The sequence below is a fragment of the Opisthorchis viverrini genome, assembly GCF_000715545.1.
Source record: "Opisthorchis viverrini unplaced genomic scaffold opera_v5_388, whole genome shotgun sequence".
Lineage (NCBI taxonomy): Eukaryota > Metazoa > Platyhelminthes > Trematoda > Opisthorchiida > Opisthorchiidae > Opisthorchis > Opisthorchis viverrini.
The window spans coordinates 117,966-130,497 of record NW_008752045.1 but is presented as its reverse complement, the minus strand read 5'-3'; the positions used below and the strand labels follow the sequence as shown (position 1 = coordinate 130,497).

Here is a 12,532-nt window from a genome sequence, read left to right as displayed (position 1 = left end):
GTTGAAGGGCGAGTTTTATGAGCGGGATTATGGACAAAATGATGTGCTGGTTTCATAAAGGGTTGCAAGTGCCAGATTACATTGAAAAGGCCAAACAACTACTAAATGACACTACGATATACAAGTCAATTGATCATGATCAAACTCCAAACATCAATGAGATCAACACAGCGCTCAAGAAACTGCAAGCGGCGCATGAGATAACCAGGCAGGAACGGTGGAGGATGAAAGCCGATAACACTAACACTGCACAATTCTACGGATTACCAGAGGGACACAAAGAAGGAACTCCACTGCGAAGTATCGTTGCACTTCCAAGAACTCCATCTTATAAAGTGGCGAAAGGATTGCAAAAGGATCGGAGCATACAATGAAAAATGCTGGTTAATTTCTACGCAAACTGCGAAACGTCAGTATCGAAGACGACAAAAAATCATGCTTTCATCTGATATGACATCCCTGTTCAATTCAGTTAAATACAACCCCGCCCAGGAAACCATGGCAGAGCAACTTCAAAATAATCCAACTGAAGCCATGAAATCCGAGGGTCTAACAAAGCTATAGGACTTTTGTATGTATATATCCTTTACCTTCAAATACACGAACACATCAACAGCTAAAACGGACTCCAGTTGGATCTCCAGTATTAGGATTTATCGCTGAGGCGGTAATGCAAAGATTAGAGGGCAAAATACTGCTGTCATTTGTTACTAAGACGGCACCTTTGTCATCATGAAAGGAGATTCAGTACAAAATGTGAATAGACTGCTTGAAGCCATTTTGAGGATAGGAAGTTTACGATCGAACTGGAGAGAGACAACCGACTACCATTATTGGACTTTTTAGTGAACAAAAAGGTGAACGGGACCCTGGAAACCTGCGCATACCGGAAAGAGACAAACGAATCAAATACCCAAATACAACAGTAATTATCCAATAAACCACAAGAAGAGTTGCGTCCAAGTCCGTTCAAGAGAGAGAAGACAAACTGCAGCACCACAGAATTACGGGAAAAGGAAGAAAACCATATATACAGAGCATTCCAAAACAATAGAATTACAAGGAATTTTATCAACAGAAGCTCAAAAAAGACGTCTCAACAACAGCAAAGGCAAAAACAAGCCACCAGTCGGGTAATTCTGCCGTACATCAAGAATATATTGAAACTCGCCACCAAATTATTAGCTCAAAAAGAAATCCTCGGGGCCCACAAACTGAATCCCCTGTAAGATACTAATCTCAAGACCGAAGGAAAACGTAAATCAAACCATGTGATATACCAGATCATTTGCAACAACTGAAACAAATTCTATGCTATATAAACCGAAAGGAAGTTATGCACATGAATAAAGGATCACAACGCGGCCGTCAGAAGATATGACTCCCTATCACAAATACTCATACGCGAGGAGCAAGAAGGCTGCAAATCCATTCTGGAAAACGTAAAATTGTTGGCACATGGAGAAATGAGACATAGAAGAGAATTTCTGGAAGCCTGGTAATCCACGGGGGATTTAATCAACCGATGCATTGAGCTGGATCCAATTTACGCACCACTAAGTGCAAGGGACCAACACCTTAACCGGAATACTCAAGGAGAACCAAATATTGAATTCACAGACAAAGAAATAAGGAATGCCTTCAGACCATATTAATCGAAGTCACGAGCCGGAACTCGGAATGTTCAAGAACACAGGCTACTCCGACACTAACCAGATTACGAGAGCAGGGGATGCCAGTCTCAGGAGTCACGTTAGTGTCGAAAAACCAGGACGCGAAATAACACGGTAACTGATGGAACCGTCCGACCGACCCACCTACCGTGACCGAATGTCAGCCTCGGTGAGGAGCACGCCACAGTACTCAACGCATAACCACCAACCCATCGCTGCGCATCACTACGCTTTCCAAGAACGCACTGACGACGTCACCACGATTGGTGATGGAGCGTTTGCCATCAAACTGCCCCGCTCCACGAATAAAATCCATCGACCAGTTTTTATCATTTTGTTTACAACGGGTTATATTTTCCCCATGAGAGTTAAACTTGGTTGGATTTTATCACAGACAAAATTCAACAGGGTTTATTTGTTCTGATGGTTCTTAGTTCTTTTATCAAGGAAATTAAATTGAGTCCATACCTAGGTGTTTTTATTCAGTGTCTGATGCGCACGTCGAATTTATGGTTAAGATTTAACTGTATGCATAGACAATATTTTTAAATATGCACTAGAACTCAAATATGTAAAGCTCGTTAGTTCTCAGCAATATTCAGTGTGCTTTCTCACCAAAATGCCAGCGCAACTGCGCTTAGTTTCAGAATGGATAATTTAGATTTCCTTAGATACTCGGGATATTAGGGGTCAACTCGTTTCCATTTTTATGAGGACAAGATTTTCTGATGGCAACATGAGGTTACCGGTGGTACGCAATGAGGGGAATTTTCAATCAATCATTCCAGCTGATGAGTTATCTTCGTGACAGTTGCGCCTAAAAGAACCAGTAACCAACGGCATATTGTCGTTTCGTGTCCCCAACATTTTGCACACTTAGAATGCTGGGAAACGGTTGGTTATCTTGAAGATGACCAGAATAAATTGCGATCTATAACAATCATAAGGAAGGTAGAACAAATGAAGTATGAGGCAGGGAGCGAAAGGTAAATGAAGGGAAATCTGACCGGCCACTAGGTTTGATCGGACCACGATGTGCAAAAGTGACTATGGGAGTTCCGTCCACGGTCATTTCTGCCAACATTCATGGGTCCCGTCCGCGTGATTTTTCATTACGAGTTTTAGGAATGTGATGAAGTTACCTTCGTTCCTGTTTATGTCGCCATTCGGACATTTCAAGGGACTGTCCGGAGATGTGGATAAATCATTGTGGTTGTCACGGAGTTGGACAGCTTTCTATCCATTTTGAATATCCTGTCTGCGATAACATTCAAAATGAATTAGTATTTACTGCAGATATGCATTAGTCATAATCAATGATCTCGGGATTTTCGGAGTTGATGATGATATGCCTTGGTTGTAGCACCTGTTCATTATTGAAGTTCAAATAATTTGTTGAGATGGTAATCTAAGTATATCGCTGAGTGTGTATACGCGCAAACACGGTCTTTGGTGTACCAGACAGTCGGTAAAAGAAAATCTCAGGGACCCATTTTTCGCTGGAGTTTGGATGTCTTATCGTGCTTCAGACCACGAACGAACCTCCCATCAGAATTTCTTTAATATGACATCAGCATTTCTAATTTTGTCAGTGGGTCTCTTACTTATTTCATTATCTTTTGTACCCATCATGCACATTTCCTTTCGTTGTTACAACAGCAACCGCAATAACAACTGTAAAAACCACAACTAGGAGCAGTGGTGAGTAGCGCATTCTGTTCTCAATTAATACCATTCACTTCTTATGTGAAGAAATATTAAGGCACTGTTTACTCGATGAACGATTACAAAAAAGTTAACAACCGCAAGTGGTGTGTAAAGGACACTGTGGAGACAGCGGCTGAAAGAATGGGCTGCCATGAATAAAACGATTATTTTTGTGTATAAAAGTTACACAAATATGAGCGTGGGTTTAATTTTGAGGACGGTTTACGAACTGGCTGTGCCAGTCCCACGTAACCGATAATCCGACCTTCGCCACCAGCAAAATCTGTAAATTTTTGTTGCGAAACGGCTTCGGTTACTGTGCCGGTTAGACTGCGACCGCTATTGCATAGCGTAGTAAGTACAGTGCAGTTACCTAAGGGTCACCACGTAAAAGCCGGATAAATTCAGAAAAATAATAAATGTGGAGTTATGTACTTGGGCAGATTTGTTACGAGTTCACAATACCCGAAAGGCAAAACTTATTTATAGCAGACATAAAAAACATAAGTGAACAGCTCGTCGGAAAACAGTCACCCGCACTATTATTACTATGGTTTTGCGAAAACGCCTCTCTTTCATTTGTCGCCATTTGAGGTACAACATCATCACACGTAACTTTACGAACATTTTACCCCTCTTTACATCACAGCAACTGGATTTCTACCGTGGCTCAGTGGGTGGATTGCTGCTCTCAGCACATGGCTTGTGGTTACCAAGTAATCACTCTATGTACGCCAGAAAAGAGCGTTTACCCGATGAATTCATCAATATTGACAAATGCCCAATATTTTGAACGCATAAGTATGCTCTCACCCTTATGTTCGGCAATATAACACCATTGTAACACCAGTGCTTATAACTTATTCAGATATTTTAGCGTTGAAATAACTTATTCGTGGGAAGGGTTGGGATTAATTTACCAGAGATATCCTAATTTCATACTAATGATATATTATACCACCACAATGAACTAGATATAGCTCACCGGTTGAGCTAGATTCTTTGGGGCTCTTGGTTTCAAACCAAAAGCATCGATTGGATGCTTTTGCCCGGGCTTGAATAACCTGGCAGTACTGAAACATTTAGGTTTTGGTGCAAGCAGGGCACTAGAACCATGTAAAAGCTGAATAGTTATTAATACTAATATTACCATACCACGCTGTGAGTAATGAGAGTGGAACTTTATAAGTCCATTTAGTAGAGCGCTGCGCTCCACTAATGTTTTCTTTCGTCTAATCTAATCCTTCCTTCCAAACGAGACAATATATCCCCATGTACAGTTTCGGGAAAGCAGAGATTCTGGTTAATATTGGAAATATTCTTCTTGTAACAATAGCTTTCCTATTTATAGGTTTTGGGTAGATGGTACTTCACGGCCTTCGGAATGCACCAAGCACTACATAATGCACGTCAGAATATTAACGAAGATGAGGAAATTAGGGCTCAACTAAGCGGAGGCATATGGAACTTATTGTGGAAAAATGAAATTCTTGGAAAACAATTTGTTCATTAGTTTCCGCTCCCTTAATCAGATGCTGGCCTCGTACAACCCTAATGCTTTTTGAACGAGGAATTTTTGTTACTCGCAGTTAGACCTCGCAGTAAAACTGAACTACTCCAATACCATATGCTGTGAACTCTAGCTGAACAACACTACACAAACGACGTGTTTGGTAGACTGCAAGCCATGGTTGCCTGACCATTTGTACTCTATGATAAACCTTTGTAACAGAGGCGTCTTACTTTACGTCACAACATTCCATAACCCTACGATTTGTGAAACATTAGATTTTGGATCATTACTACACAAACAGCATTATGGTATGTGGTTGGGAAACCTGGCTTGGCTAGCCTTGGCAACTAGCTTGGTTGTTGTCACAGAAATATGAAAAAAGCTGTTCTGACATGCTTAGCCTAAACGTATACGCATCTTCTTCTAACCTCCTAGTCCAATAGGTGCCTAGTTGTGTACTCATGTATAAGTTAGAATAGTTCCCCCATTTTTAGTTGTCGCATCGTTTACATCTACTTGACGTTCTGGGCACAATTGTCCTGTGTACTCTCCTCAGCAGGCGCACACCAATTCAGCAATTAGTTGTGTAGATTTGTGTACGGGCAATGTACCACCAAGAGTCCAGAATTTCCAGTACTCCCATTCGTACTCAAACTGTAGAGTTTATTTAACGTACATATGTTTGGCCAGCCTTATGAATGGAGGGTAATAAATGAGCGCCAAACATAAAAAACACGTGAATTTTGTTTAAAATGATTATATTTTGACCCATGCCAGTTTGGTCAGTTTGACAAAGTTAGCTGCTTTTGAGCAATCACAGTTTCATATTTCCGTAATAGACAGCGTGAAATTCCATGTAACGAAGCCACTGCTCCAACGGTTTATGGGACTTTAAAAGATTAGGTGTATGTTTTTCATTTAATTGTTTGCAACCCATTAGATTCTTAAAAAATCCGCCTCAATATGTTAAAAAAACCGGACAAAATCTAAGCATCATTCTCCGTTCTCTTGGAAGAAAACAACAAAATCACGCTAGACCGTCGTTAGGGACGAAATTCGTAGTCCAATAAAAGTTCTGTGTATTTCGTCGTCACTGCGTTCCACCACAGACCAACTTCGTAGGCTTGACGATAAATGAACCGAAATCAACGAAAAAAATAATACCCTTTCAATGAAGGAGTATTCGTTGATAAGTCCAAGAGTGTCCATAGCGTTTTGCTAGCACGCAAGAACACACTTGAGCATGCTGCCGAATACCCAATTATTGAGAGTTTAATTGCGGTATGCTTCGAAAAACAAAACAAAAGACGTGATAAATTTATGTTGCAATATGAGGAATATTTGTTTAAAGTTCTAGACAGTACGTAGTGTCAGGTAAAGAACTCACAGACCAGGTACACACCTGTTATTGCACTGAGCGGGTGCATGAGAGTGCAGAAGTCACAACGACCCCGTGCCATTTAAAGGGCACCTTTAGACGTTGATCCTGGGTCTCTGAAAAGCGTTTAGTAAGCATAATCAACAACGATCATGTGTTTGTGGTATTTGTGAACGCTAATCACGTCATGTAGTGCTTCTTTGGCTTGTCTGAATACTCAGCGGCTTTCGATGAAGTGATTCAATTATCGACTGCCCTGGCTGATTTCGGGCTTCGATATTGAGAGTTTGGTGGAGTTTTAGGGTCTCAGTAGGTTTCGGACATTCTTGGATTACTTTCAGGAATTGGGTGTTTCTTATACTTCCCGGATTCGGCCGTTTAGCGAAAGATTGTGGGATTGGGTCAAGTTGAAGTGGTTTCACCAGTCCTCTGGCTCAACCGTCCGGCGTCCATTCTTGGATTACTTCCAGGAATTGGGTGTTTCTTATACTTCCCGGATTCGGCCGTTTAGCGAAAGATTGTGGGAGTGGGTCAAGTTGAAGTGGTTTCACCAGTCCTCTGGCTCAACCAGTACGGCGTCTTTGTTGCGGCAATGGATTGGTCTGTGAAACGGTGGTTATTGGTGCTGATCTTGGGAGATAAAAGATTTTAAGCAGAAGATTGAGTTCTAGTAAATTTTCCGCTTTCGAGACAGGGCACTCCTTCAGCCGTAACTGATTGACATGCCGCTTCCAGATCAATGATCCCACCTGAAGCTGTAAACTACCCGACCAATTATATTGCGGTGCCCGGGGCGATGTTCCCTCGCAAGAACAGGGTTTCCAGGCCTGAACTTTTGCTTCTATCCTGTTAGTATTGATGAACATAAGTTTTCTATCGATAGTGTTGAAAGATTCAAGCGATAGGTTCAGTCCATGCCAAGTAGATTCAGCTCAAAAGCATAAAGGTAGACAATACCAGGATCACGGTGGCCTGACCAGACAAGTATAAGGGACTCTGTGATTGTCGGGAGGAAAAAACCCAATATAGCTCAGTGAGTCACGAAGGCACACAAACCGTCACACTAGAGTAAGATACACCATGATTTTGCTGGAACTCAATCATTTGGAGAAACCGCGTCGTGGGTAGTTCGGAAGACAAAGTAAGTGCGGGTCGGATATTCGGGGAGTTGATCCAGGGTTCACTTGTGGGTATACTACTTCACAACGATACATAGCTGGCATCAGGAGTTCAGAGAATTGTAATGATTTGGTTAAGTTGTTTAGGATGGTTTATGCCATAATTGTCGGGCGTCTATTTTGCGTCTTTATTTTTCAGGAAATCTCAGCATGAGCAAGGGTGCCTGTTGCGACAACTCCGGCTGAAACAAAATGCAAAGTTGTTGGAACCAGTGGATTCGGGGCACAAGCATAAAATTCATACGCAATCAAAATGGAAGGTTGATAATCACGTATGCCAGCCTTTGAGCAAATCCTCAACCGCAATCACTTCTTTGGAATGCAGCGTCGACGCCATTTTGACGTTATGGGGAGCAGAAAATGACCAGATTAACCATTTCAAATCGGTTGGTGGAATGTGTTCTAATGTGAAGAATCTTTTTCTGATGCTCTTCATACAAACAAATGGTGGAAATAAGGTTGGAAGCGCCATAATAGAAGGAGGGTCTTCCGCGTCTGTTTTCTACAACGTTGCTATAGATGCGGTGATGTTAGTGCGGTTTTGAAAACGATGGTTGCAGCCCGTTAAAATTTTCTGATTTTCGCTCATAAACTTCCAGTAGAATAAACCTACGGCTCTGTTCATCTTTGCTTGAAAGAAACTAAATGGATATGTGTGACGGTCCGGTTTCGCGGCTTTGTTCCATTATTATCACAGGTTGATTGTGGGCGAAGTCCTTTGGTTGTTAAGAAAATCTACAGCATTGCCACGAGTAGCATATAAAGGATGCAGTCCGTAGATTATTTTGTGTTCTGTAACGAAAAAGGATATTCCTTATCTAACGTACAATCACTTCTATCCGACGTTGGGAGGACGTTTGCATTATGCATTTGCAATTCAGTAAACTTTATCCATATTTTCAGGTCATATGTCATATACATCATATATATATATATATACATATATATCAAATATACAAATATCCAAACTATATTCATATCTACGCACTTATGTGAAACCGTCTGGTTCAAGATAGCCAAGGAATGCAGACACTGCGTTCAAATGGACAATAAGAAAGGTTGTTACTAAGCAAGGTTTTTGTTGATTCCTCTCTTCTATTTTTTATATTGTACAACGCGATTATCCCTTTTTTGCTATTTTGGTCTGTACCTATACGACCCTTGTTGTTTTCGACCTGAACATAAACCGTTCTTTGACCTTGTCGTCGAACGTGTTGTTTAAGTTCACACGTGGTCTCGCTAGCTTGTAAACACGTAGCTCCTAGTCGGCGTGGACTTTGAGACCCATTAAGAGTTAGCAACTCCTAAACCGGTGTATAGAAGCCGGCATAGTCCAACGATTTGAGGTTTGTGAAGCTTTATCATTTTATTATTGTACTTATAGCACCGCATTTGTAGATAAACCTCCATTTGAAAGAATTGGCCTTTGGGGTTTTGCGCGTAACCCAACGGGGTTCAACAGATTGCTGGAATCAATCTATGGTTATACTGAAGTCATAAAGCTGGTATATCTTAAGGAGCTTGCTGCCTTTAAACCTCTCAGAATGTCGAAAGGGTAGTTAGCGAAGAAAATTGTCGCGTGGTTGCTGATGGAGAGTTGACCACGATTCATTCCTATAATGGACCTTGTCATCGGACGTGTCGTTTAAGTTCACACGTGGTTTCGCTAGCTTGTAAACACGTGGCTCCGAGTCGGCGTGGACTTTGAGACCCATTAAGAGTTAGCAACTCCTAAACCGGTGTATAGAAGCCGGCATAGTCCAACGATTTGAGGTTTGTGAAGCTTTATCATTTTATTATTGTACTTATAGCACCGCATTTGTAGATAAACCTCCATTTGAAAGAATTGGCCTTTGGGGTTTTGCGCGTAACCCAACGGGGTTCAACAGATTGCTGGAATCAATCTATAGTTATACTGAAGTCATAAAGCTGGTATATCTTAAGGAGCTTGCTTCCTTTAAACCTCTCAGAATGTCGAAAGGGTAGTTAGCGAAGAAAATTGTCGCGTGGTTGCTGATGGAGAGTTGACCACGATTCATTCCTATAATGCAATGTCTACAAATTTATTCGAATTAAAAGCTGGCCTGATCCTTATGAAGCCTACTACTTTTGGCGAGACTATCAGGTAAAACGACAGAAACTAGACGCCACATCTTCTGTGAACCAATATGCCGTTGGGTGTCAGCTTTGCCGCACAACTGAACTCATGAAGAAATAGAGATACATGTGATTGTGAGCAAAAACGTTGTACGTCACGCCCTGTTGCTGAAGTTACTTGCTTTATTTTTTATTTTTAGAACCTTGTGAGATGTCAATATTGATCAACTGTGCAAAGTTTCATGGATGTTCCGCTACGATTTGGTGCAGCTTAAAGTTAGAACTGCTATAATCTGCCATAAATTATATTGATTTAGAAGCCTCAGTGAGCCTGGTTTGGTGACCCATCATGGTGTAGGTTTATCACAAAGAATCAGCGTGCGCTATGATATCGGGAAATGGAGGTCAAGTTATCTTGAGCGTCTCAAAAATAAGCTAGAATGCTTTTATTACATGAACTAAAAGCAGATAGTTATATATTCTTCATACTTAAAATGATAAAAGAACAAATTCTAAGGGGACTGACAAACTTGATGGCAAAAACTTCACATCATTTTGTCTCCTCTACTTTGGAAAGAAGCATGTGGTGGTATCAGTGGTGAGAAGGCTACTTCCATCAACAGGCGTCAGTTAGTTAATGATCCAACAATTTGTAGCTCAGAAAGATATCCATACTTTATCCGTGAGTGTTTGTCTGATCATCTTGAATTTTTAGAACCATGGAACACTCATTATCTTCTGGAGGCGTATGAAAATTCTGAACAAATACATAACTGAGAAGTTAAAGAGAACAGCCCATATCTTCACCTCGCAGTTGGTGTTCAAAAGACTAGAAGGATTCGCAAACGTCACGCAAATATGTTTGATGAGTTGCGCAAATTGCTCAAGATCATTTCCAGATCTGTATCACCCCGTTTAGTGGTGTTGACAACACGGCATATTGGGAATTGTGTATTTACCTTATTCTAAACTGTCCTTGTATGTAGAAGGCTCTCTGGTTCTCTATCTTCTTGAGTTTCGAATCCTGGCCAGGTTCCCATATTTACCCTGAACAACCTGGTGTTCGGAAAATGCATGGAAAGTCTAATCTTGGTGTTATAACTCATACTTGTTTGTCTCTGCACACTGATTGGATGTACACGAACAAATGACTTATTATCAGCTATCGTTCAGGTTAGATTCGGACGGTTGATCAAGCTGATGCATCAGCTTCTGACTGTTGATTCCAATTTCCCGTGCTAGTTAAACTAACCCACGTAATATCGTCTTTGCGCTTCAGGATCCCGGAACCTGCAGTGGAAATATTACTGTAACGACCGTACGTACTTGCTGCTTAAATAAAGCCGAGCAGCTGTTCTGTCAGTGGAGCTGAGAAGAGACGTTTTTATTACACTGGGGAACCTGCGGTGTGGGTCAGCAGCCAAATACGTAAAGCTTCTAAGTACGACGAAACCCCAAATATTGCGCTCGGAGATTTTATTGGAGGCGTGATTTATAGGGATAGAGTACCTTATGAAGCACGATCAGTGTTCATCTGAACCGGATTTGTTGGTCATATATGTCAGCATCAATCGAAATTTATTTCGATAACTGGGGAAAACCTATGAGCAAGCCAAAAGTTCGAAGCGCATAAAACGGGGCTTATCAGCTACGTGCTTTTCACGAACTACGAGAGCACTTTGACCCCTAATGCTGAGGGTAGTAGATAATCATAGAGAACCTCTAGCCACCATCATGTGAGTTGAATGGTGAGTAACAGAATATGGGTCAACATTTTGTTGCATCACTCTGCTGGATGACGCTGCTACCTTAAGTCTGAACAAAAACGTTATATTTGCCGACTGATCATATTATTTTGCCGAAAGAATTAGACAGGGGCATCAGTGTCCCGAGTATTTGATGTGGCCGTCATCGTTTCCGGCATATCCACTGGCTATGGATTACTCGCATTCACCAAAAATTAAAAGTGCTTATCGTAACATCCAGTGCACAACCACCAACCCACCGCTACGCACTACTACGCTCCACAATAACGCACTGATGATGTCACCTCGATTGGTGATGAAACGTTTGCAATCAAATTGCCCAGCTCAGCGAACAAGCCAACGACCACCATCCAGTGGTTGTATTTGTGATGGGCTTCGAACCGCGCTTCCAAACGCCGCAGTCATATTTCAATGATTTTCTAAATTTCAATGCTTACTTTTGCCGGCATGTATCTTCATTTGTCGCAAAGCGCTTACTAACATGTGCATCCGGAAAGAGTTTACAGTAAGGTTGCGGATTATGATTCGGTTTGTTCTTTTAATACTTTGCTTTCCGTTACCTTGACCACTGAAAATATCCTGCCATTGAAGAGAAGGTCGTAAATACTTGCTTGTCATGCATGTGTTGGTTCTTTTGGAGGTTATGACACCCTTGCTCGTCAAACAAGCTCACTCGAATAAATTTGTCAAAGGTGGTGTTACAATGACACCAGTGGTTAGTGCAGGTCGCACGTTTAGTTTCAGTAGGAGGCTGGTTGAGTGATTAGCTGAAGGCTGCTTGTAAATTTTATGTAGGTGGAAATCAATTCTGGGACGTGCATGGTTTGTCGGTAACGTTTGTGCGTGGAATCAAGTTGCTTGTTTAGGTTGGGTTTGATGCCATGTCACTATTTTTGCAGAGCAATATATTTAACTACATCTTGCTCAATCGGCATTTTTCGCTTAATTATAGTATATGTGACATAAATAATTTCAGTGCAATATTAGATTCTTGTTGAGGCTTTCAGTATGTCATATATTGGTGTGATACATTTCTTACGTCAGAAAGTTGGGTTCGCAACGTCGTGTGAATTTACCGAATTTGATAACGTCCTACCACACGGAACGTGGGGGACCAAAGGAAGACAATTTAAATTTTTGTTAAAGCGGTTATTTTAAATGCTTACAAGGTTTTCAATGAACTGGCATAGCATGCTTCAGGTAGCTAGCGGTTATCGATG

At 41.3% G+C, this 12,532-nt stretch overlaps 1 protein-coding gene across 1 annotated transcript; it reads left to right on the top strand.

Annotated features, from left to right (window-relative positions):
• Nucleotides 1–1,794: 1,794 nt before the first annotated feature.
• On the top strand, nucleotides 1,795–11,727 carry T265_10606 (hypothetical protein; the record flags this gene model as incomplete). Its single annotated transcript, XM_009177028.1, has 5 exons — nucleotides 1,795–1,949; nucleotides 7,589–7,978; nucleotides 8,834–9,004; nucleotides 9,261–9,381; nucleotides 11,533–11,727. The coding sequence occupies 5 exons, from the start codon at nucleotides 1,795–1,797 to the stop codon at nucleotides 11,725–11,727; spliced, it is 1,032 nt and encodes a 343-aa protein (XP_009175292.1).
• Nucleotides 11,728–12,532: the final 805 nt, after the last annotated feature.